The sequence below is a fragment of the Danio rerio genome, chromosome 20 (assembly GCF_052040795.2).
Source record: "Danio rerio strain M-AB ecotype USA chromosome 20, GRCz13ab, whole genome shotgun sequence".
Lineage (NCBI taxonomy): Eukaryota > Metazoa > Chordata > Actinopteri > Cypriniformes > Danionidae > Danio > Danio rerio.
This window is the reverse complement of record NC_141040.1, coordinates 57,903,496-57,927,500: the sequence shown is the minus strand read 5'-3', so window position 1 is coordinate 57,927,500 and position 24,005 is coordinate 57,903,496. Positions and strand designations below refer to the sequence as shown.

The window sequence follows — 24,005 nt, the reverse complement described above, 5'->3', positions numbered from 1 at the left end:
CTATGTTTCATTGCGCTCACCAGCTATGCAGAAAATAAAGCTATTTATGTAGCCTATTTAAAATTTCCATTTTTTAATTTTACCATGTCATAAAAAACATACACACTTGTTTGAGGACACAGAACACATTTTGAACTTGCAGTTTTCCCCGATGCGTCAAAAAAGTGCTGCGCAGCTGCAGACAGAAAAAAAGGTCGCCTAGTTTCTGCTTTCACTCACCCTGAAAATGCTCCGTTTGCATGATTTGATTAATTTCATCGTATCCAAATACTTTATAAATAATATTTAATACATTCTCCGGTGTTTATTGTTTTTAGAAAATATCTAAAATCTTTTTTTTTGTCAGAGGCTTTTGAAAAATTATTTAATATGGCTTTTTAATATTAAGTTTAATATGGCAGTTTGATATAGTACCTAATTGTTATAGCTAGCTTTTGTTAGTTTTATATTAGTTTATTTATTTAATGTGATTTTATTATATCCGATATTTGTAATTCTTTAAATTATTTCAATATGGCTTAGGCTATTTTATCTAGATATGACACTATTGTTTTGAGCCTACAAAAGTCGACACGAAATTTGTAAAGTTTTATATCTTTCTGTTGTATTCATATAGTGTATTATCTCCAAAATAAATAAAAACAATAAAAAAGAAAAGAAAAAAGCCGCTCACGGCATCAACAGAGCTATGAAGGGAGTGCTCTTTTCTAGGGTCTCACACACACATACAGGCATCTAAACGTGCACACCTTTTAAACTTGACAAATACGCTGGAAAAACTTTACTGTCTGCTGTGTCTTTAATATGGTGTAAAGATTATTATGCGCTATTGAAACATCAAGGAGGACGCAGCAAAGTCACTTATAAATTAAAACTACTTTTATGCAACAGCCTTACGTTTAAAAGAGAAACATAAGGGCGATCATACGCAAAAACAAACCAGCCTATAATTTGTTCCAGATGTTTTCTTTCCCTTATTTATTTATTTGTTTGTGTTTGGCGCATGTACTCATGTGCGATTGAAAAACTGTGCCCGTCTCTCCTTTCTCTATGCCCCAAAGCCCCAGTGGCCCTCTTTGGCTCAAGGTATTAGGCGGGCCGAAAAAAGCCGGCCGCTGGCCCCAAGAAAGCCCTGATTTGGCCCCAGAAGTGACAGTGGAAATGTGACTGGGATTGGCTCGCCCTGGTTTGCTCGCTTTAGGCGCGATAGTGGAAACGCGGCTATTGGGTCATTTCTGATCAATGACAGCCTTCCTATACTGTTTACCGCTACTCTGAATATTCGCTCTGAAATAGCATGTGAGTGTGGCTTAGTAATAAATGTAATTCCTGCACGCCGCTGGCTAAATACTAACTAACTGCCGAATGACATGAACTAGTGGGTTGTCTGTCTGCTGTTGTGACGCGGTGCGCACTCGCAATTTCAGGGGGTGTGGCTTTGAATCACAGTCCCTCCTCGCAGTGCAAAGATAATATGCTAAGCGGTTAGCATTTATGCAGATCACCTACTGCAACTTTAACCTAATTAACCTATTTAAGCCTTTAAATGAGACTTCAAGCTGTATAGAAGTGTCTTGAAGAATATCTAGTCTAATATTATTTACTGTCATCATGACAAAGGGAAAATAGATCAGTTATTAGAGATGAGTTATTAAAACTATTATGATTAGAAATGTGCTGAAACAATCTTTTTTCAGTTAAACAGAAATTGGGGAAAAAATAAACAGGGGGGCTAGTTTTGTTTCTATGTATGTGTGTGTATTATGTTCATATATACATAATAAAAACTGTATTCAGTGGGTACAGAAATTATTCAGAATTTTTCTCTCTTTGTTATCTTACAGCCATTTGCTAAATGTTTATTTTTGTCCTCATGAATGCACACACAGCAGCCCATATTGACAGAAAAACACAAAATTGTTGATTTTTGCAGATTTATTAAAAAGTAAAACTGAAATATCACATGGTCCTTGGTATTCAGACCCTTTGTTCAGTGTTTAGCAGAAGTCCCCTTCTGATCTAATACAGCCGTGAGTCTTTCTGGGAATGATGTGAATGATGTCACTCCTGGATTTGGGGGTCCTCTGCCATTCCTCCCTGCAGAATCTCTCCAGTTCTGTCAGGTTGGATGGTAATTGTTGATGGACAGCCATTTTTAGGTCTCTCCAGAGATGATTGGGTTCAAGTCAGGGCTCTGGCTGGGCCATTCAAGAACAGTCACACAGTTGTTGTGAAGCCACTCATTTGTTAATGTAGTTGTGCACTTAGGGTCATTGTCTTGCTGGAAGGTAAACCTTCGGCCCATTCTGAGGTTCTGAGCACTCTGGAGACGGTTTTCCCCCAGGATACAGTATACCTGTGCTTGGCCACATTCATCTTTCCCGCAATCACAATCAGCCATCTTGTCCCTGCAGCTGAGAAACACACCTACAGCATGATGCAGCACCACCATGCTTCACTGTTGGGACTATAGTGGACAGGTGATGAGCAGTGCCTGGTGTTCTCCACACATACCGCTTAGAATTAAGGCCAGATCTTCTATCTTGGTCTCATCAGACCCGAGAATTTTGTTTCTCACCATCTTGGAGTCCTTTAGGTGTTTTTTTAGCAAACTCCACTGAAGAGAGGCTTTTGTCAGGCCTGTCTGCCATAAACCTCGACTGGTGGAGGCTGCAGAGATGGTTGACCTTCTACAACTTTCTCCCATCTCCCGACTGCATCTCTGGAGCTCATCCACATCTTTGGGTTCTTCTTTACCTCTCACCAAGGCTCTTCTCATCCGATAGCTCAGTTTGGCCAGACGGCCAGCTCTAGGAAGGGTTCTGGTCATCTCAAACATCTTTCATTTAAGGATTATGGAGGCCACTGAGCTCTTAGGAACCTTAAGTGCAGCGGACATCAGCCTTGCCACAGTTCTGTCTCTGAGCCCTTTAGGCAGTTCCTTTGACCTTGTGATTCTCATCTGCTCTGTCCTGCATTGTAAGCTGTAAGGTCTTCTATAGACAGGTGTGTGTCATTCCTAATCAAGTCCAATCCGTACAATCAAACACAGCAGGACTCCAGTGAAGGTGTAGAACCATCTCAAGAATGAGTGTCACAGCAAAGGGTCTGAATACTGAGGACCATTTGATATTTCAGTTTTTCTTTTGTAAATAAATCTGCAAAAATATCCACAATTCTGGGTTTTTCTGTTAATATGAGGTGCTGTGTGTACATTCATGAGAAAAAAATGAAAAAAATAAAATTTAAATAAAGGGTCTGATTACTTTCCATACCCACTGTATAAAACACACACATATACTGTACAATTTTGGATGCGATTAACCTTTGCCAGCCACTAATATTAAATACTAATAACATTAAGTAGGTTAGTGTGAGCTCCATTCAGCTGTTGTTCTTTTTGCAAGATTTAAAGCCCTGTAATAATCAGGATAATGTACATCCAGCCAGTTGTTATTGCAGAATAAACCCTGCAGTCTTATACAACAGCTGATGATAAACTGGCCTGGTCTGCATGCTGACTGTATTATACAGGTGCTGGTTATAAACCTAGAATATCTTCAAAGATTTCTTTATTTTTAATTTTTATTTTATTAAATCCATTCAAGAAGTGAAACTTGTATTATGTATATATTGATTCCACACAGGCTGATCTATTTCAAGAGTTTATTTCATTTCATTTTGATGACAACGAATGAAAACCCCAAATTCAGTATATCAGAAAATGAGAATTTAGTGAAAAGGTTCATTATTCAAGACACCTGGGGCCTCATGTACGAAGACTTGCGTGGAAATATTACTAAAACATTGCGTACGCACAAAGCTGTAAATGTGCGTACGCAGAAAAAAATTCAGATGTATGAAACACTGCGTACGCCGAATCTCACGCATATTCTTTTGTACATCTGAATGAACGTGAAACTGAGCGCAACATGCACGAGCACAAAACCCCTCCCTGCCTCCTCCCCCGTATGAATATGCTAATGACTATGCTAATGGAAAAACCCAACGAAAAAGCAAAAGCAAAAAAGAGAAACTTTGAACAGAAAGTGAATTGGAGGTGCTGCTTTCGGAGGTAGAGCGGAGAAAATCGGTGTTATTTGCAAGTTTGTTCTCCGGAATTAACAACAAAAGAAAAAAATAGAGTGGGAGAGTTTAGCTGATGCGGTTAACACAGTTGGGTCTGAACATCGCACTGAGTGAATTAAAAAGAAATAGTGTGGTTTATAGGTGTAAAATGTTGCAGTACCCTTAGCAGTCTCAGTGGCGCAGCTCGAAAAACACATCATCATGTTTTGACACGTTCGAGCATGATCTCGGTTTGAATCCAGCGTCTGATGAACTCTTTCTTTTTCCGCCCACTACATATCAGATTTTGCCAACTATTTATCACGAGAAAGACCAGTAGGAATCATTAATAACTCTGTGCATCATATTTTATTTGCACATTTATTGAATGGAAATGTTTCTGATTCACGCATGCAAATTCATCTTCAGATAGTGCCTTTATAGCTATGTGTGTGCAGTAGATCGCTCAGATTACATTGGGAAAACAGGCGACCGCTGCAAATTGTGCTTTAATGTTTAGCTGGTCAACTGTATGGTATGGAAACCTTATATACCTGCTAGATGAACCCGTCTCATACAGCTGCCATTGCAAGGCTCAAACACTTTGTAGAGAGGAATTTAACACAACTGCCTCTAGGAGTCGCCAATGGGAATAAAACAGACACGAACAAAAAATGTGCGTACGCCAGCCAGAAAGCTGCCGTGAAGCTGCGCACATTCCCACGTTCAGTTCATCGTTAGTAAATCCAAACGTGAGCGATTCTGAGCGTGAAACCTGGCGTACGCAAAGTTTTTGTGCATACGCAGCGTTGATACATGAGGCCCCTGGAGTCTCACTCTAATCAGCTAATAAACTTAAAACACCTACAAAGGCTTTTAAATGGTCTCTCAGTCTAGCTCTGTAGACGACACAACCATGGGGAAGACAGCTGATTAGACCGCTGTCCAAAAGACAACCATTGAGACCTTGAACAAGGAGGGCAAGACATAAATTGCAAGCAACAGGCATAACCAAACCCTGGAGAGAAATCCCATTCAAAAATGTGAGGGAGATTCACAAAGAGTGGACTGCAGCTGGAGTCAGTGCTTTAAGAAGCACTATACACAGACAGGGGTATTCAGCTGGCAGCTACATATCTTGTGTTAAGCCACTCTTGAACAACAGGCAGCATCTTGGCTGAGCTAGAAAATGAATGAATGAATGAATGAATGAATGAATGAACTCATTTTTAATAATTGATTTCTTTCCTCTTTGCCATGACAACACCTACACTAAATAGTCATTCACTCTGTCATTTCTTTTCAGCTTAGTCCCTTTATTAATCTGGGGTCGCCACAGTGGAATGAACCGCTAACTTATTCAGCATGATTTACACAGCCGATGCCCTTCCAGCTGCATCCCATCTAATACTGTATGTTTTTAATGATATATTTATGAAAAAAACTGCTTTTATTCTAGCTGAAATAAAACAAATAAGACTTTCTTCAGAAGAAAAAATATTAGAGGAAATACTGTCAACAATTCCTGAATCAGTTAAAAATCATTAGGGAAATATTTGAGAAAAGAATAACTATAAATATAATGATTTTTTTACAACAGCTGCAAAAGGACAAGTTATATTGGGTTAATTAACCACACTGCTATAATTTCATAAATTTTGACACCAAAAGCTTACATTATTATGAAGCGATCACATTTATTTAAGTGGACATGTATTATATAAGCACCACTTTTGAACATTTTATAAGGGATGTATTATTTAATGTTAATTAATGTATTTACTACCATAATAAAAACAATTAACGATGCATTTATTACAGTATTTATTCATCTTTGTTAACTTTAGTTAATAAAAAATAGTTGTTTATTGTTAGTTCATGTTAACTCACAGTTAACTAATGATAACAAGCATAAATATGTATTTTAATAATGCGTTAGTAAATGTTGAACTATGATTAATAAATCCAGTATTGTTCACTCTTAATTCATATTAGTAAATACATTAACTAACGCAACATTATTGTAGAGTGCGACACATCAAACCAACACTGATAAACTTTCTCTACAGAAAACACAACATTCACTGCCAGTCTTTCCCACCAAATGCATGAATTAGTCTCACCTTACTCTGTAACACGACTCACGCGAGCTGCGTGCTTGTGAACTCCTCCAGAACTAGAAGACTTGAGAGAAGCTAAAGCATGTTTGTGGGTCACTACAGACACCAGCGGCTCTCTGTAAATTAATCCAAAGCCTTCAGAGCAGAGAAAACCGGAAAGACGAGGACAAAACCAAACAAACTCTTCTAACACATGATCTTCGAGAGTCCGTCCTGAAGCAAACACTCAAACAAACAGTAGCAGCGGCGGGAAAAACACAGATCTGAGCGCGTCTTACCTGCAGACTGAAGCACAGATGAACGCACACACTCGGCCTGTGTTCCTGCTGTCTGCGTGCCGCTGCATGTTCACTGCGCAGGGAGCGTCTCCATCCGTCTGAGTCACTCGTATAGTGTTGTGGATCCTTGTTCACTTAAACCTCGGTATTCTGGAAGACATAAACAGCACATTGAAGATCTGCTCAGGTGTTTTGCAGGCGCACAGTTGACTTTAAAGGAATGCTTTACTCAGAAAGTGAAAACTCTGTCATGGTTTACTCACTCTTGACCCTTGACTCCAAACCTGTTTGAGTTTTTTTTTTTTGTTCTGTTGAACACAAAGGAAGATACTTTGAAGAATGTTGAAAACTGGCAGACGTTAACTTTTGTTTATTTATTTACTTTACTGTGGATGTCAATAGCTGTTTATGTCCACCTATTTTAATGCACATTTTGCAATATGTGTGTGCGTAAACTTTATATATATTTTTATTTTTAGATATACCGGTGTTTCCTGGAATTAATAGCAATTTCCTTTTGAATTTAACAATTTTGATGATATTTTTTCTATTTTTTCAGCACAAACTGGAAAATACAACTTTCATTTATTTTGCTTTGGCTCAGTCCCTTTATTCATCAGGGGTCCACACAGCAGAATGAACCACCAACTATTCTAGCATATGTTTTACGCAGCGGTTGCCCTTTCAGCTGCAACCCAGTACTGGGAAACACCCATACACCCTCATATTCTCATACACACTCTATTACTGTCACGATTACCAGCGATCGTATTCCACTAGATCGACTGGTTCTCACTCACAACAGACCATGGACTACAATTCCGGCTTTTCCTGGACTACATATTCAGACATGCACTTCGCCTACACCCATGCTCACTCATCTAGACTGATTACACTCGCAACACCTGTGGACTATCAGAGACTGATTGCATTCACTACCTAAGCCACTCATTCACCCTTTCAGTTTGCCGAGTCTTGTTAGCTGTTTAGATGACATTACAACGCGTTAATCCTGTCTTGTTTTCCTGCGTTTTCGACTAAGCTTTGTATTCTTGTTCTCCCTGCCTGCCGCCTGCCTTTCTGACCTCTTGCCTGTATTCGACTGTGATTCTGGATTTTCTTCACACACCTGTTTGCACCTGTGTTGACCACCGCTTGCCTGACTGTGAATAAACCTGCATATTGGATCTTACCTCAGTTGTTAGTGTTACTCCCCGACGTGGGCATAATAAACAAAGAAAAACAAATGTGTTGGGGTGGTGGATTTCCCAAACAAAACAAAACATAAGGCAAAAGACTCCCTTCGGTCGCAAACCAAACTCACACACTCAGTTGAGAGTATATATGAATAGATTCATTATAGAAAAATGTGGTTAATATGAATGAGCATCTCTTCAGGGTGACCACGGGCCAAAATAACAAACAAAAGAATCTATAAAGTAAATACACTAAATTACCAATTACTATTTAAAGAAAAATACAAAAAGCTTACCTTACTCCCTGAACATAAACATAGTCAAAAGTAATCAAATAAATAGGTAGGCCACCCCTACACGCTCAAACTCTCAAAATATTTTAACGTATGATGAACATCAGTACAGTATTGGTTGTTGGTCGTCGGCTCAAGTGCAGATCTTCTTGTGCGCTCTCAAATAAACACTGCTGAAGTGCGATTTAGCGCGTTTACGCAGTATGTCTCCAACATCTATTAGATTTGCTAGGAATTAGGGCTGTGCAATTAATCTAAAATCCGGTTTCAATTTCGATTACGGCTCATAACGATTATGAAAAACCATTAATCGAGATAAACGATTATTCCATCATATACCGCCTCCTTTCCAGTCCCACGTGAAAGTGACTAAAAGATGTGCTGTAATGTAACTTCTGCAGCATGGGATGCGCATCATTCATATTCTTAAAAGCGCGAAAGAGCACGCACTGTTGTGTGTGTGCGTGCTGCGCTTAGCCTCGGACAGGTATTGTGTGTGTGTTTGTGTGTGTCTGTGAGCGCGGTCTGGCTTAGCCTCAGACAGCAGAGCACACGCACATCTAACGCCATCCTAATGCGTGCGCTTTAATGGTCAAATACATGCGCGGTGTTTAGTGATTATTTATATTAATCTTCATTTGTGTAATAAACAAACAAGTTGAGAATCAAAAGACACGTGAAAGAGAAACCATATCAGAGCCGCACTATTCTTAAAGTGACAGCATGCGATATTCCTGCTGCTGTTTTTATTATTAATCAAACAACAAAAGGACAAAATCCACACGCTGCTCTTGACTTTTTTTTTTTTTTTTACAGTGAAGATGCTTAAAACAAAGTTAAAACAGATTTAATAGCTCATTTCTAATAACTGATTTCTTTTATCTTTGCTATGATGACAGCACATTATATTTTATTAGATATTTTTCAAGATACTAGTATTCAGCTTAAAGTGACATTTAAAGGCTTAATTAGGGTAAATAGGCAAGTCATTGTATAACAGTAGTTTCTTCTGCAGACAATCAAAAATATATATTGCTGAAGGGGGCTAATAATATTGAGCTGTTAAAATAGGTTTCAAAATATTTAAACCTGATTTCTTTCTTGCTAAAATAAAAAATAAGCCTTTCTCCAGAAGAAAAAATATTAGAGGAAATACTGTAAAAAATTGCTCTGTTAAACATAATTTGGGAAATATTTATATATAAAAATAAATTCACAGAAGGGCGAATAATTTTGACTTCAACTGATAATCGTTTTGAATAATCGTGATTACAATTATGACCAAAATAATCGTGATCATGATTTTTCCCATAATCGAGCAGCCCTACTAGGAATATTTATGAATGTCTCCAATAACCCTACAGATCGGTATTAATGCGTCCTGGAGTAAAGTGAAACGGCAATAAACTCCAGCAAGATAACGTTAAAGTCATTGTATGCAGAATCAAAGACCTTTATCTATAAATAAAGTATAATTATGGAAACTGTGTTCATCCTAATTGAAAGCTACGTCGTGTTTGCTGGCCTCACGCATCACGCACCTGTCAATAAGTCAGTCAGTCTGTCAGCACGTCACCTTACAGTGTTAAACAAATAGCGCACAGCCCTACTAACTTACGGTAACAGAAAAGTTTGCGCTGTTATAATTCACTTACCCTTTAATGTGTTTTGGTGCGATATAACCCGCTAATAAAAACAACAACAACAACAATGAATGAATGTTTTGAATAAGAAGCTGTAGTCGTGGCGGGATGAATTTTGGTGTGGCGCCCCGCCATGGAAGAACAAATGTAATGGAAACTGTGTTTTTTGTTTTTTAATTGGTATTTTTTGGCTATGATACTTCCAAAATCTTTTTTTTTTACAAAATTCTCAGCAAAAATAGCAAAAACTGTTTACGGATTCTGTCTGGCCCTGGAAATGTAATTGGGGAATTGAGTAAGCTAAATAGTCCGTAGTGTGCAGGGCTCAACAATAAGGACTGCCCGGTGGCCCAGGGCTAGCGTGAGAGACACTTGGGACAGTAGACCGCATCATTACTGGCCCGATTGGGACAGTGCTGCCTTGCCACTAACATTTAACTTGTCTGTGACTATTTGTCAATTGCGTGCATTTTAAGTTTGTGCTTTTAGGTCTTTACACGCTACCTTTTCTGTAATGTCGTAAACAACATATTACTTTCCGGTTCCTCTTATCTGATGGATTTGACCATGCTATTTTTTTTTTTTGTAACCCGGTAACAACCAGTACAGCGTAGAAACGGCAACATAGCAGCAATATCGAATTATAAGGCTAAAAGAAAATGTCTTCTAACGTCTTGGCAGTAGACATTTACATGGGAAAAACATGACAAAATAAAAAATATAGTGAGCGAGTTTGCCGTCAGTTTGACAAGTCAGCCACCTTTTGTTAAATAATTTCAAACCACAATAAAATACCTCCACATTTTCCATACTGCTCTTTTTGTTTGCATAACACTTTTATTACAGTTTTTTTAAGTATTGAAATTGTAGATTCATAGACTTTATTTTTGACACATTATTTAAAATATGTGGCTAAAAAATAGCTATTAACTTCCCCTTTTTTTTTTTTTGGTGGGGCCAGTTAAAATTTTGGCAGGGCAAGTAAAAATCTAAACCACTGGCCCGATCGGACCAGTAGAAAAAATCTGTAGCGTTGAACCCTGGTGTGTGTGTGTGTATGTGTGTGTGTGTGTGAATGGGTGTGTATGGTTTTAATTTACGTGGTTTTAATTTACGGTAGCCTTGGGCATGTTCATAAACTGTGTGTGAGAGGACTACAAATTGCCGGACTCAGTAAAAAAAACTCTAAACAAATTGCAAAGTATTGTTCTGTATCTGCAATAATAGGCAGTCTTCATGTGTGGAGAAGACGATGCCATCTCTATCCTTAATCCATTTACTTAATACTGCACGTAGAATGGATTGAGTGTCTAGTGCCACGCAAAAGATCATAAATGGTTGCATGCTGCTTTTATTGTGAAACATTATGGGCTCCTTACGATTATTTGGATGCTGTGTTGTTTTAATAGTATTAGTCATTCCAAATAAAATGAATCAAATGTGAATGGGTGTGTATGGATGTTTCCCAGTGATGGGTTGCAGCTGGAAGGGCATCCGCTGTGTAAAACATATGCTGGAATAGTTGGCGGTTCATTCCACTGTGGCAACCCCTAAATAATAAAGGGAATTAGGTGAAAATTGAATGAAATAACTCATCTAATTTTTATTATTGATTTTAGAAAACTGTAAACAACTGTACAGTAAAACATGACAAAAAAAATGAGTATAATATTTATTTTTTGGTTTGACAGAAAGATGCAACTCAAGTTTAATGCTGAAGCTTAATGGTCCACAGTCATTTTACAGCTCTATATATGGTTAATGTTTCTCAACATTTTATTGCTCAAAGGAATTTTAGATGAAACATGCGCATGGTTAAGGTTAACAGACAACTCTAATTCTCAGAAAATTTAAATAATAAAGGTGACATGGTGGCTCAGTGGTTAGCACTGTGGTCTCGCAGCAAGAAGGTTGCTGGTTCGAGTCCCGGCTGGGTCAGTTGGTGTTTTGTGAGGAGTTTGCATTTTCTCCCTGCATTCGCTTGGGTTTCCTTTACGCAATCAGTAAGTCGTAGGACGTTGAGTCAGGAAGAAAATCTGCAGAATGAAATATTTCTGGACCACTAAAGAATTTGCGACACACCCTCGATGTGCAAACGTGTGGACTGAAGATCTGCACAGACACGCAGCAGATGATGATGATGCAGTTTACCAGGGTATCTGAGTACACTAATCGCTTAGTCACTAGATCTTGAAACTTAACATAAATGTGTACCTGCTTAGTTGCAATGTCTAACTGGGACATACAGGGAATGTTCAAATCTGGAAACTGAAAGTAATGTACTGCATTGCATTTTGGGAGGTCAAGGTTTGGCTGGTGAGCCTCATTCTACTGTCACAAAGCATTTAAAGGGACAGTTCTCCCAAAAATTCAATTGTTACAGACTCTTCACTTGTTTCAAAGCTTTAGGAGTTTCTTTCTTCTCTTACACGAATGCTCCACTTTTTTTTTTTTTCGGGACTATTTTGTTAGAATGAGAGAATATACTCACCGGCCACTTTATTAGGTACACCTGTTCATCTGCTTGTTAACACAAATTTCTAATCAGCCAATTACATGGCAGCAGCTCAATGCATTTAGGCATGTAGACATGATCAAGAGGTCAGGAGAATGTCCAGACTGGTTCCAGCTGATAGAAAGGCAACAGTAACTCAAATAAGCACTCGTTACAACCGAGCTCTGCAGAAGAGCATCTCTGAACACACAACACGTCCAACCTTGAGGCGGATGGGCTACAGCAGCAGAAGAGCACACCGGGTGCCGCTCCTGTCAGCTAAGAACAGGAAACTGAGGCTACAATTCACACAGACTCACCAAAACTGGACAATAGAAGATTGGAGAAACGTTGCTGCTCTGATGAGTCTCCATTTCTGCTGACACATTCAGATGCTCGGCTCAGAATTTGGCCTCGACAACATGAAAGCATGGATCATCCTGCCTTGTATCAGCGGTTCAGGCTGGTGTTGGTGGTGTAATGGTGTGGGGGAGATTTTCTTTGGGTCCATCAGTACCAATTGAGCATCAACGCCACAGCCTACCTGAGTATTGCTGCTGACCATGTCCATCCCTTTATGAGCACAGTGTCTCCATCTTCTGATGGCTACTTCCAGCAGGATAACGCAGCATGTCATAAAGCTCAATCATCTCAGACTGGTTTCTTGAACATGACGATGAGTTCACTGTACTCAAATGGCCTCCACAGTCACCAGAGCAATATGGTCAATATGGAGCAAAATCTCTGAGGAATATTTCCAGCAGCTTTTTGAATGTACGCCACAGTCTACCTGAGTATTGTTGCTGACCAAGTCTAAAACAACATCTCTGAGGAATATTTCCAGTAGCTTGTTGAATGTACGCCATAAAGGATTAAGGCAGTTCTGAAGGCAAAAGGGATCCAACTTGGTACCAGTAAGGTGTACCTAATAAAGTAGCCGGTGAGTGTATATCCTAGCAGTTTTAGCCTAGAAAATAGTCATTTTTAGTTTTTCTTCTGTCGGTCTTATTAAATGATGGACAGAGGCCTTGAGGTTTAAATAAGAAAATGATCCAATCTTTTGATTGAGTTTTTTTTTTACAAAATGCTAATGATCTAATACGATTCGATTCATTATGCTAAACTAAGCCAAGCGTGACCCTGTCAGAACAAGAAATCGGCTGAATGAATTAAAAAAAATCTGTCCACCAGAACACTAATGGCTTTATCACTAGATCGTGAAATTTAACATAAATCTGTATAACTGGTTAGTAGTAGCTCTAACTGGGACATAAAGAGAATTGTCAAATCTGGAAACTGAAAGTAATGTACTGTATTGCATTTTGGGAGGTCAAGGTTTGGCTGGTGAGCCTCATTCTACCATCACCAAGCATTTAAAAAGAATTAAAAGTTCCCCAAAAAATGAAAAATGTCACATTTATCTACTCTTCACTTGTTTCAAAGCTTTCATGAGTTTATTTCTATCATAAAAAATCTAACTGGGTCATGAAGAGAATGTGAGAAACTGAAAGTAATTTACTGCATTGCATTTTGAGAGGTAAAGCTCTGGCTGGTGAGCGTTATTTCATTATAGTCATGAAGCATTAAAGCAACCGTTCACCCCAAAATGAACATTTTTTCACCATTTACTTACCCTTTACTTGTTTCAGTTTTTTCTTTCTTCTCTTAAAGGAACACTACACCTTTTTTTTAAAAAGCTTATTACGCCAGAATGAGAATATAGTTCCTAGCAATATTGACCAAGGAAACCGCAATTTTAATTTTTTTCGTTAGTTTTAGTCTGCTTTATTGTCATTTCAGTCGCATGTACAGGACATGAAGAGAATCGAAATTACGTTACTCTCAGACAGTAGGTGCCTAACATGCAATGTTAATATAAAAATAGAGCTTTAAGAAAAAGAACATTTACAATATATACAGTCGTACTTAAAATGTGGTCGAAAATGTGGTTTTATAACACAATGTGTTTACAGAAGACTTGAGCTTTAAATAGGAAAAACATCCAATCTTTTGTTTGATTTTTGTATTGATTTATTTTTTTACAAAATGCTAATGGTCTAACCCGATTCAATTTATTATGCTAAGCTAAGCTAAAAATTACCCTTTCAGAAAAAGAAATCGGCAGAATGAATTAAAAAATGGTTCAAGTCCACTGTTTAACTCTAGGACTCTTGTGTGTATATATATATATATATATATATTTTTTTTTAAGATGCAGTTGTGCTTTAAACACAACAGAAAGTCTGTAAAAATCTGTAACCATTGACTTGCATTTACATTACTTTTAATAGTATTTACTGTAACCGACTTGCATTTTTCCCTGTAAGCTAATAATTAAAAAAACCATGAGAAAGTTACAACATCAGCATTAGTAACAACAACAAAAATATACATAAAGACAAAATTATTTGCCCTCCTGTGAATTACACATTTACACAGCATATCCCCATAATATATATATTTTTCCATGTGGACAAAGTTTTTTTTATGTTAATAAATACATAAATGAATGAGTGGGCAGTATGGTGGCGCAGTGGGTAGCACAATCGCCTCACAGCAAGAAGGTCACTGTTTCGAGCCACTGTTTATAATAAATATATATATATAATTTATATATAATATATATATTTATATTATCAAGGGTTTTCAAAAAGAGTTTGAATAATACGATTTAAAAGAGGGGAAATATCCTCAGTACAGAATACCAATTAATAAAATGCCATAAAAGAAAACTGGAAATGCAGGCTATGTGGTCTTACTGACCGCTAGGTCAGTTGGCGTTTCTGTGTGGAGTTTGCATGTTCTCCCAGTGTTCGCGTGGGTTTCCTCCAGGTGCTCTGGTTTCCCCCATAAGTCCAAATACATGTGGTATAGGTAAACTGGGTAGGCTAAATTGTCCGTGGTGTATGTGAATGAGAGTGTATAGGTGTTTCCCATGGGCTGCAGCTAGAAGATCATACGCTATGTAAAACATATGCTGGCTAAGTTGCCGGTTCATTCCGCTGTTGCAACCCCAGATTAATCAAGGGACTAAGCCGAAAAGAAAATGAATGAAGGAATTAAAAAAAAAAAAACTGAAAGTTTCACTGAAAGAAAAAACTGCTGTGGTCATTATTATTCTTATTATTATTAAGAAATTATTTTTGTTTTCAGATTGGCTGTAGAACAAACCTAGCAAAAAATCATGTACTGCCATCATGGCAAATATATGATTAAAAATTAGTAACTAAAACTGTAAAAGTGTGTTGAAAAATGTATCTCTGTTAAAAAGCACTTAGGGTGTATATTAGGATATAACATTTGAATAAAGAATTAAAATACCACAGAAGAGCAAGTCATTTTAGTCTTCAACTGCAAACTTTAAAATAACTTGAAAATGTGAGACTTCCGGTGCCATATTCCTTCCAGTTATTTGGCCAAAACTTAATATTACAAACAGTTACACCCTTTCATTTTATAGTCAAGATTACAAATACAGTTTTGTACAGCAAACAGATTTACCACAACACTTTGGTACTTTAATATCGATTAATAAACCGAAAGTGTCACATATACTAAGAAAATTACTTGATAAACAGGACTCAAAACGCGTTAATTAGCAAGCTAGTGTCCTGAAGACAGCCAAAGAGGTCACTTACCCACAGGTGAGCTTATCCAGGTGTGTCAGTAGATCAGTCAGCTGTGAAGAACTCCGTCATAATCTCTTCAGAAGACTCGCGTCATTTAACTAGCAAAACAGCTGCTAACCTGAAGCGCCTGTGGACGTCAAACATTAACAAACCGCCAGTCCGTGAGAAGTGTTTTATTCCAGACACCTGCAGACAACTGAAGCTTTTCTTCACAGCAGTGTTTCTACAAACAACAAATAATAATAAAAAAAGCGCTTTTCTAACTAACGTCGTGGCTTTAAGTCAGTATATAGCGCGGTATAAATCTCCCGCTCATTGGGAATACTCTATTGTGATTGGACGATCAGGTCTAATGGCGCAAAAATACGTTAAAGACTTCAGATAATTACAGCTATTGATAACAAAAAGTGCAGTTAACAGTAAATCTGCACAGCAAACCGTTGCATTATTCAATTCAATTCACTTTTATTTGTAAAGCGCTTTTACAATGATTAAGACAACACATTAAAATGTAGCCAGAAATACCAGTTTTCACAATATATATTATTACAGAGTCTTTGTGCTCATAAAATAGCTGGAAGTACCTGTCAAATAAATGTAAATACAAGCAGAAGTTTACATACACTGTATAAAAAGGCACATAACCATTAAAAGAAGTCAGATGTTAATGTGACTAAACTTTTCTCTATTAGGTAGGATCATCAAATGTGTTTTGTTCTGCTTAATAGCAGAATAATGAGAGAGATATTGTTTGAGAAATCGTTATAACTCTTCTTGAAAGTCAAGTTTACACACAATTAGATTATTCTGCCTCTGGAAAAGCTCAGATGATGATGTCAAGATTTTGGATGTTTCTGATTGGCTAATTGACGACATTTGAGTTAATGTGAGGCACAACTGTAGAACAGTATTGTAGGAAAAGCTCAAACACACTGCTTCCTTGTGTGACAACATGGGGAAATCAACAAGCCAGAATCAACAACAAAAGCCAGATTATAATGTGCTAAATGACACTGGGAAAAAGACTCATGTTTGGAGACATGTGCTGTGCTCTGATGGAGCTAAGACTGGACTGTTAGGGCATAATGAGCAGTGTTACATTTGGAGGACAAAGGGGAAAGCGCACAAGCCTAGGAACACCAACCCTACTGTGAAGTAGCAGCATCATGTTGTGGGGCTGTTTTGCTGCAGGAGGGACTGGTCCACTTCACAGCATAGATGGCCTCATAAAGAAAGAACATTATGGAGAAATACTGAAGCAACATCTCAAGACATCAGCCAGGAAATTAAAACTGGGCCACAAATGGCTCTTCCAAACAGACCATGGCCCTAAGCACACTGCCAAATCAGTTCAAATGTGCTATAAGGACAACAGAGTGAATGTTCTGGAGTGGCCATCACAAAGCCCTGAACTCAATCCTATAGACAATTTGTGGGCAGAGTTTGAAAAGCTTGTGTGAGCAAGACAGCCTACAAATCTGACTCAGCTAAACCAATTCTGTCAGGAGGAATGGGTCAAAACACCTGCAAACTATTGTGAGAAGCTTTTGGAAGGAGACCCAAAACTTGAAAGTTTCATTAAAGTTATACAGTTTAAAAGCAAAGCTAAAAAAAATACAAGGTAATGTGTGAAAACATGACTGTCTAGAAATTATTAAAAATTCTCTAATTATTCTGGCATTTAACAAATGTAAATCATTTAGGAAATCTTAACAGACCTAAAATAGTAAAGGTTTAGTATGATTTACCATCAGACATTTATTAAAAAATGGTTATGTTCACTTTTTTTTTTTAGAGTTTATGTAAACTTCTGGTTTCAACTGTATCTAATAAAAATACACAACAGCTGAACACAATAAAATAATTAAATTTCCTAATAATAATTCTTAATTAACATTCATATCAAAACATTAGTGTTTGGTTCCCATATGGGAAAGTTATGGTTGCTAAAAATAATGTCAGGATTTGTTTTTTCTGCTGTAATTATCAGTTTAGCGACTATAAAGTAACTTAATATAACATAATACTTGACAATAACAAATTCTCCTAATGTTTTTTTAAAAGAAGCAAAGGGGGAATAAAAAAACCTAATGTTAGGTGCTGCTGATGAGCCCATCTGATCGCGTAAAAATGTGTTTTATTAAATATACTTGCCCTGCAATAAAATGCAACACTTTGGGATTAGAATTGATTTGTTCCCATTAATTAATTATAATTAGATAACATGAACTAACAATGGAAAACACCACAAGAGGATATATTAAGCTTAAGGTAATGTTAATTTCAACACATAAATATTTAAACTGAAAAGTTGTATTATTAAAAGTAGTTAATGAACAAGACTTGAACAGTTTTATGTTTATTAACTGACATTTACAGACCTAAAACACTAAAGTAATACATTTAAATGCTTGTTATTTAATGCCTTCATGTTTACAATAAGGAGTTTATAATAGAATGCTGCCAAAAATGCAAAGAAAAAAAAAATTATATATATATATATATTTTTTTTCTTAGCATTTTTGGCAGCATTCTATTATAAACTCCTTATTGTAAACATTATTTATAAATAAATAAATAAATAAATAAATAAATATATATATATATATATATATATATATATATATATATATATATATATATATATATATATATATATATATATAAATAAATAATATATATATATATATATATATATATATATATATATATATATATATATATATATATATATATATATATATATATATATAATTTATATATAATATATAAATATTTATATTATCAATGGTTTTCAAAAAGAGTTTGAATAATACGATTTAAAAGAGGGGAAACATCCTCAGTACAGAATACCAATTAATAAAATGCCATAAAAGAAAACTGGAAATGCAGGCTATGTGGTCTTACAGAATTGATTGTTGCCATCTAGTGGATAGTTGAGCAACATCAGCAATATTAACAGAATTAAATATAACCAGTAAGTTGCATACTGCAATTATTTATCATCATAAAGTCGCAATAAAAACTACCTTTACAATTATAGTTTACAGATGGTAAATCATAGTCTTTAAATGTCTTAATAATTAAATGTATACAGTTAGTAATAAAAACGAACACGCTTAAGCCTGTGTAGTGAAACTTGTTTATTAATGAGTATAAAGAGCAATATATAATATTAATTTAATAGCCATCAAATCTAATGCACATACAAAAGCAGATTATTTTACAGTGTAATACTGAACATGTTATTTTTTATAAGCTGTTCTTCACGTTATTGATGAGGTCGGACAAAACAAGCTCTGAAGATTTTTCTGGATTCAAGATCATGTGGAAAAACTCCCTCCAGAGCGGCTCCACAGGAGAACTGGGAAAAACAAACAAACTAATTAATTAATTAATGTATAAAATAGCACAATAAAGGAACTTTCTTATTAGTTTTTATTTTATTGTATTCTTTATATTTTCATTTTGAAGCTAAATAGAAAGCAAACACACCCAAAAGAAATATGTATACAATTAAATATGCTTAATAACAAAAGAAATCAACTCATTTTATTAAGTGGACTTGCACAAACATGAACACTTTAGTTTTGGAAATACCCAATGCATTTACTAACATAAACAAACAATAAACACATTTAGAACAATATATATTCATCTTTTATATGATAAATAAAGTAATCCATTAAAATATCCTCCCTGCCATATGAATATTGCATACTATTATCATGCAAATTATTATTTGTTATATATATATATATATATATATATATATATATATATATATATATATATATATATATATATATATATATATATTGTGCAGCCCTAGTGTTTATAGAGCATTAATACCCATGCTGAGATGCAGAGTCCTCGTCCAGACACCAGACTGAATCCACTAGCTTCACTTGTAGGGGAGCGTTGAACAGCAGGCGGTGTGTGATTTCAGCCACGCTGATCAGATCAACCTGACGCAGACAATAATCAACAATTACAACCATTTCATCATTCATTCATTCAATCAATTCTGAGTCCCTTTAATAATTAGGGGTTTCCGCAGCGGAATGAACCGACAACTTATCCAGCGGATGCCCTTCAAGATGCAACCGCTGGGAAAAGCCGCAATCACAAGGAAACACCCATACACTCATTAACACTCATTCACTACGGCCAATTTAGTTCATCAATCCCCCTATAGCGCATGTGTTTGGACTGTGGGGGAAACCGGAGCACCCGGAGGAAACCTACAGCAACATATTCAGTTTCAATTTATATTTATACCTATGTAAAACTGATTTAGATAATGCTGACACCGCACTAATAATGTGAGAGTATGTGATTGGCCAAGGAGAGAAAAGAAGTAAAGACAACTAATCCATATTTAAGTATACAGGTATCCGTTTTCCAGGACCATTCCAAAACTTTGTGGGCTTTTCTGTTTTTCCAAATCTTTTCCAGGCCTGGAAAATGCCATGTCAAAACTCCATGACTTTTCCAGGTTTATCAATAACAGCACAGCGCAGTATTACTCATACCTGGTAAGGTGATGCTGACGGCGCCAGAAGCCCTTGTTGGATGAACTGCTGTGCTGAAGGAAGATCTTGAGCTTCTGTGACGTCAGTCTGGAGATGAAGATCCACCGAGTCTGAGAAATCCAGCGCTGTGAGTCCACTGCAAATACAGAAACGTCCAGTTAGAAACTAGTGTTGAAACAAAAGTGTCCATATGGGTTTCATTCGTATACATGTAGCAGGGCATGTGCCATCTTTAGGCAGAGTAGTGCATAGGGATAAAGGTGGTCTCCATAATGGTAAAATCTAGCAATGCACCTTATTTTCAACAGCTGAAAAAATATGAGCCAAAAAAAAAAAGCACTGTGCTGTGCCGGACTGTCCAGCATGTCAATGCACTAACCTATGCAAAGGCTGTTTTTTTTCTGCGTCGACCAAAGCGCAAGAGCAGAGCGTTATCAGGACAGCTTAATATTCTGCTCTATTCCATATGCATGAACGGCTCATGCTCACCTGATAAGCACTCCAACAACACACTGCTGACAGGACATTTCTAGTGTACGTCCTGCTGCTAACTAAAGCCATACGGTGTATAAACACAAAATAAAATGGACCACAAAACCAACCATAAGTGTTAATTTTTTTGTAAAATTGCATTAAATACATCACATTAAATATATAAGCTTTCTATAGGACAATATTCTGCCAATTATATCATAAAATACATATTATGGCGAAGCAGTGGCGCAGTAGGTAGTGCTGTCACCTCACAGCAAGAAGGTTGCTGGTTCGAACCTTGGCTCAGTTGGCGTTTCTGTGTGGAGTTTGCATGTTCTCCCTGCGTTGGCATGGGTTTCCTCCGGGTGCTCCGGTTTCCCCCACAGTCCAAACACATGCGGTACAGGTGAATTGGGTAGGCTAAATTGTCGTAGTGTGTGTGTGTGTGTATGTATCCCAGAGATGGGTTGCGGCTGGAAGGGCATCCGCTGCGTAAAAACTTGCTGGATAAGTTGGCGGTTCATTCCGCTGTGGCGACCCCGGATTAATAAAGGGACTAAGCCGACATGAAAATGAATGAAAGATACATATTATGTTGTAGATGTGTAAATCAGTATAAAGTTAAATATATTGTGCGACTGGTTTTGTGCTTCAGGATCACAAATGATGTTTTTTTACTGGCATGTGTTTTAAAATCGGTTTATTCTTCTATTAAAGCTGTCAAGTACATAAAATGAATAAAATTAAATGTTACAATAGTACAATAATAAAAAAACTATTTAATTAAAAATATATATTAAAACAATATATAATAATATATAAGTTAAATAAAAGATTAAATAAAAAGGTTGAAAATAAAAATAAAAAATTATTAAAAATATATATATAAACAAAAAAAAAATCTAATTAATTTAAATGAATAAATTATTCAACAGAATGCATGATTATCAGAGGGTCTCCAGCATAATTTTTTGTCTAGTTTTCCCAAATGAGGCGACCTGGTGGCTCAGTGGTTAGCACAGTCGGCTCACAGCAAGGTCGCAGGTTCGAGTCCCGGCTGGGTCAGTTGGCATTTTTGTGTGGGTGTGCATGTTCTTCCTGCGTTGGCGTGGGTTTCCTCCGGGTGCTCCGGTTTCCCCCACAGTCCAAACACATGCGCTATAGGGGAATTGAATAACTAAATTGATCGTAGTGTATGTAAAAACATTTGCTAAAATAGTTGGCGGTTCATTCCGCTGTGGTGACCCTTGATGAATAAAGGGGCTAAGCTGAAGGAAAATGAATGCATCAGTGTATGTCCCCAAATGTCCAGAATGCACCTGACCTGTGGTAAAAGTAGAGCGACTCCGGTTTCAGACCTCCATGCAGCAGCCGGCAGGAATGAAAGCATCTGACCAGCTCCAGCAGCAGAATCACCAGCAGACAAGTATCATGTCTGGCCAAGGGTTCACAGAGCAAATCCTGAAGGAGAAAAAACACACAGACATGATTAGAGATTGAGGAGGAAAATGAAACAAAGCGGAACCTCAAGTAGAGCTGAGTGATAAAACAACAAGCTCATACCCGCGATATACAGCTGAAGTCAGAATTATTTATTTATCTGTGGCGATTTTTTTTTTTCATTAAAAAAAATTCCCAAATGATGTTTATCTGATTCAGTATTCTCTCACAGTATTTCCTCTAATATTTGTTCTTCTGGAGAAAGTCTTGTTTGTTTTATTTCGGCTAGAATAAAAGCAGTTTTTAATTGTTTTAAAGCCATTTTAAGGTGAATATTATTCGCCCCCTTAAGCAATATTAGCTTTGGATTGTCTCCAGAACAAACCACTGTTATACAATGACTTGCCTAATTACCCTAACTTTACCCTAATTACCCTAGTGAAGCTTTTAAATGTCACTTTAAGCTGTATAGAAGTGTCTTGAAGAATATCTCGTCTAATATTATTTACTGTCATCATGACAAAGACAAAATAAATCAGCTATTAGAGATGAATTAATAAAACTATAATGATCAGAAATGGGTTAAAAGGTTTTATATAAAAGATTTTAAATTTAACACGAGGGCATATCATTCTGACTTCAGCTGTGTATTGTCATATTGCACAGCTCTGACCTGCAGGGTGTCCCCGTGAGGAATCCTCCACAGAGTAACACTGCCGTTCTCAAACATATGGCAGGAGATCTGGACGTCGCAGTCCTGTTCATCACAGAAGCCTCGAGATCTGAGCTGAGAAATGATGAAGAAATCCCACGGCACTGAAGACCTGTCAGTCTGGAGGAGAACACACACACACATACAGCCCATCACTGATATACCACTTAATGATCTGAACAAATAATGCATACCTTATTATGTAATATGTACATATGAAATTGAACGCAAAATATACAGGGATGAGAAAATACACAAAAGAGCAAACATACCAAAGAAAATAATATCGGCGAATTACCGGTTTGTAAACATTCAGGATGCGCACGCAGCGAGGTTACAGAAAAAACCAGGAGCGCTAGCATTTACAGTGAGGGAATGACATCAGATGCGGTACAGAGTTTGTTGTTGTATTAGAGATAAGTATATTGATTACATATTATATATATAATTTACATAATGCTTTCAGCGTATTACAACAACTCTCACCCAGTGGTAAGTACAGTTATTCAGATAAATTAACATTGAAGTGAGCGGCGTTCATCTGACAGCTCCATTTGCGATAGCACCCTCCCAATGGATATTGGACAAGACAAATGGCCAAGCATCCAGCCCCAAATATACAACTATCTCACTGAAGCTCCAAGTGTTTTTACAAGAGAGAAGTTAAAGGCCTGCAAGTCTTTGGATGCCAACAACGTGTTTCTGTGTGGTCATGTGCAGGAAATAATGCTCCATGATGACCAGATTCAACACATGTAGTGCTAAAAACCGAGGTTCTGCCTAGCCAAAGACAAGACGGAGCTGTACAAGGCCTGGGTCATCATCAACAAGCAGATCAACTGCATTCTGACAGTGCACTGCAGCTGTACGGCAGGGTATGTGAACACACGTCTACGTTTCATTCTGAGCATTCAGTGTCTGCAGTTTAATTCACCATGTTTAACTGTTTATGCTGAAATCGTTGCTGCAATCAAAAACCAGTAATGTCTATGATTCAGCATAGCGTGAACTTACCTGATATAACATGAGAACTGCAGAGTCCAGCATTTTTAATTAGGTCCTCACTCCATTCAGCTCGTATGATGGCTGTTAGCCAGGACGTCTACGGTTGGCATTAAATCAG

At 37.0% G+C, this 24,005-nt stretch overlaps 2 protein-coding genes and 1 long non-coding RNA gene across 28 annotated transcripts in view; all 3 read right to left on the bottom strand.

The window, feature by feature from the left end:
• pak6b (p21 protein (Cdc42/Rac)-activated kinase 6b) overlaps positions 1-16,160 on the bottom strand; it is a 60,702-nt gene extending 44,542 nt beyond the window's left edge. For 2 of the 8 annotated variants that reach the window (XM_087297690.1, XM_087297693.1), the window contains exon 1: positions 6,192-6,475. The gene's annotated coding sequence lies outside the window, so the exon portion shown is untranslated. Of the gene's footprint in view, positions 1-6,191; positions 6,697-6,729; positions 6,799-15,730 lie in introns of those variants that run through there. The other 6 variants (XM_087297691.1, XM_087297695.1, XM_087297689.1 and 3 more) reach the window with 6 other exon arrangements.
• LOC147839507 (uncharacterized) overlaps positions 1-24,005 on the bottom strand; it is a 519,823-nt gene that overhangs the window by 422,797 nt on the left and 73,021 nt on the right. The window lies entirely within an intron of this gene.
• bub1ba (BUB1 mitotic checkpoint serine/threonine kinase Ba) overlaps positions 18,850-24,005 on the bottom strand; it is a 42,597-nt gene continuing 37,441 nt past the window's right edge. For all 19 annotated transcript variants that reach the window (XR_015518937.1, XM_087298775.1, XM_087298778.1 and 16 more), the window contains 5 exons: positions 22,844-23,002; positions 22,055-22,191; positions 20,257-20,392; positions 19,574-19,689; positions 18,850-19,085 (listed from right to left, as the gene is read on the bottom strand). Coding sequence is in view for 18 of the 19 variants with exons in the window: in XM_087298775.1 (XP_087154901.1) it covers positions 18,974-19,085; positions 19,574-19,689; positions 20,257-20,392; positions 22,055-22,191; positions 22,844-23,002 (660 nt within the window). In the remaining variant the exon portion in view is untranslated. The remainder of the gene's footprint in view (positions 19,086-19,573; positions 19,690-20,256; positions 20,393-22,054; positions 22,192-22,843; positions 23,003-24,005) is intronic.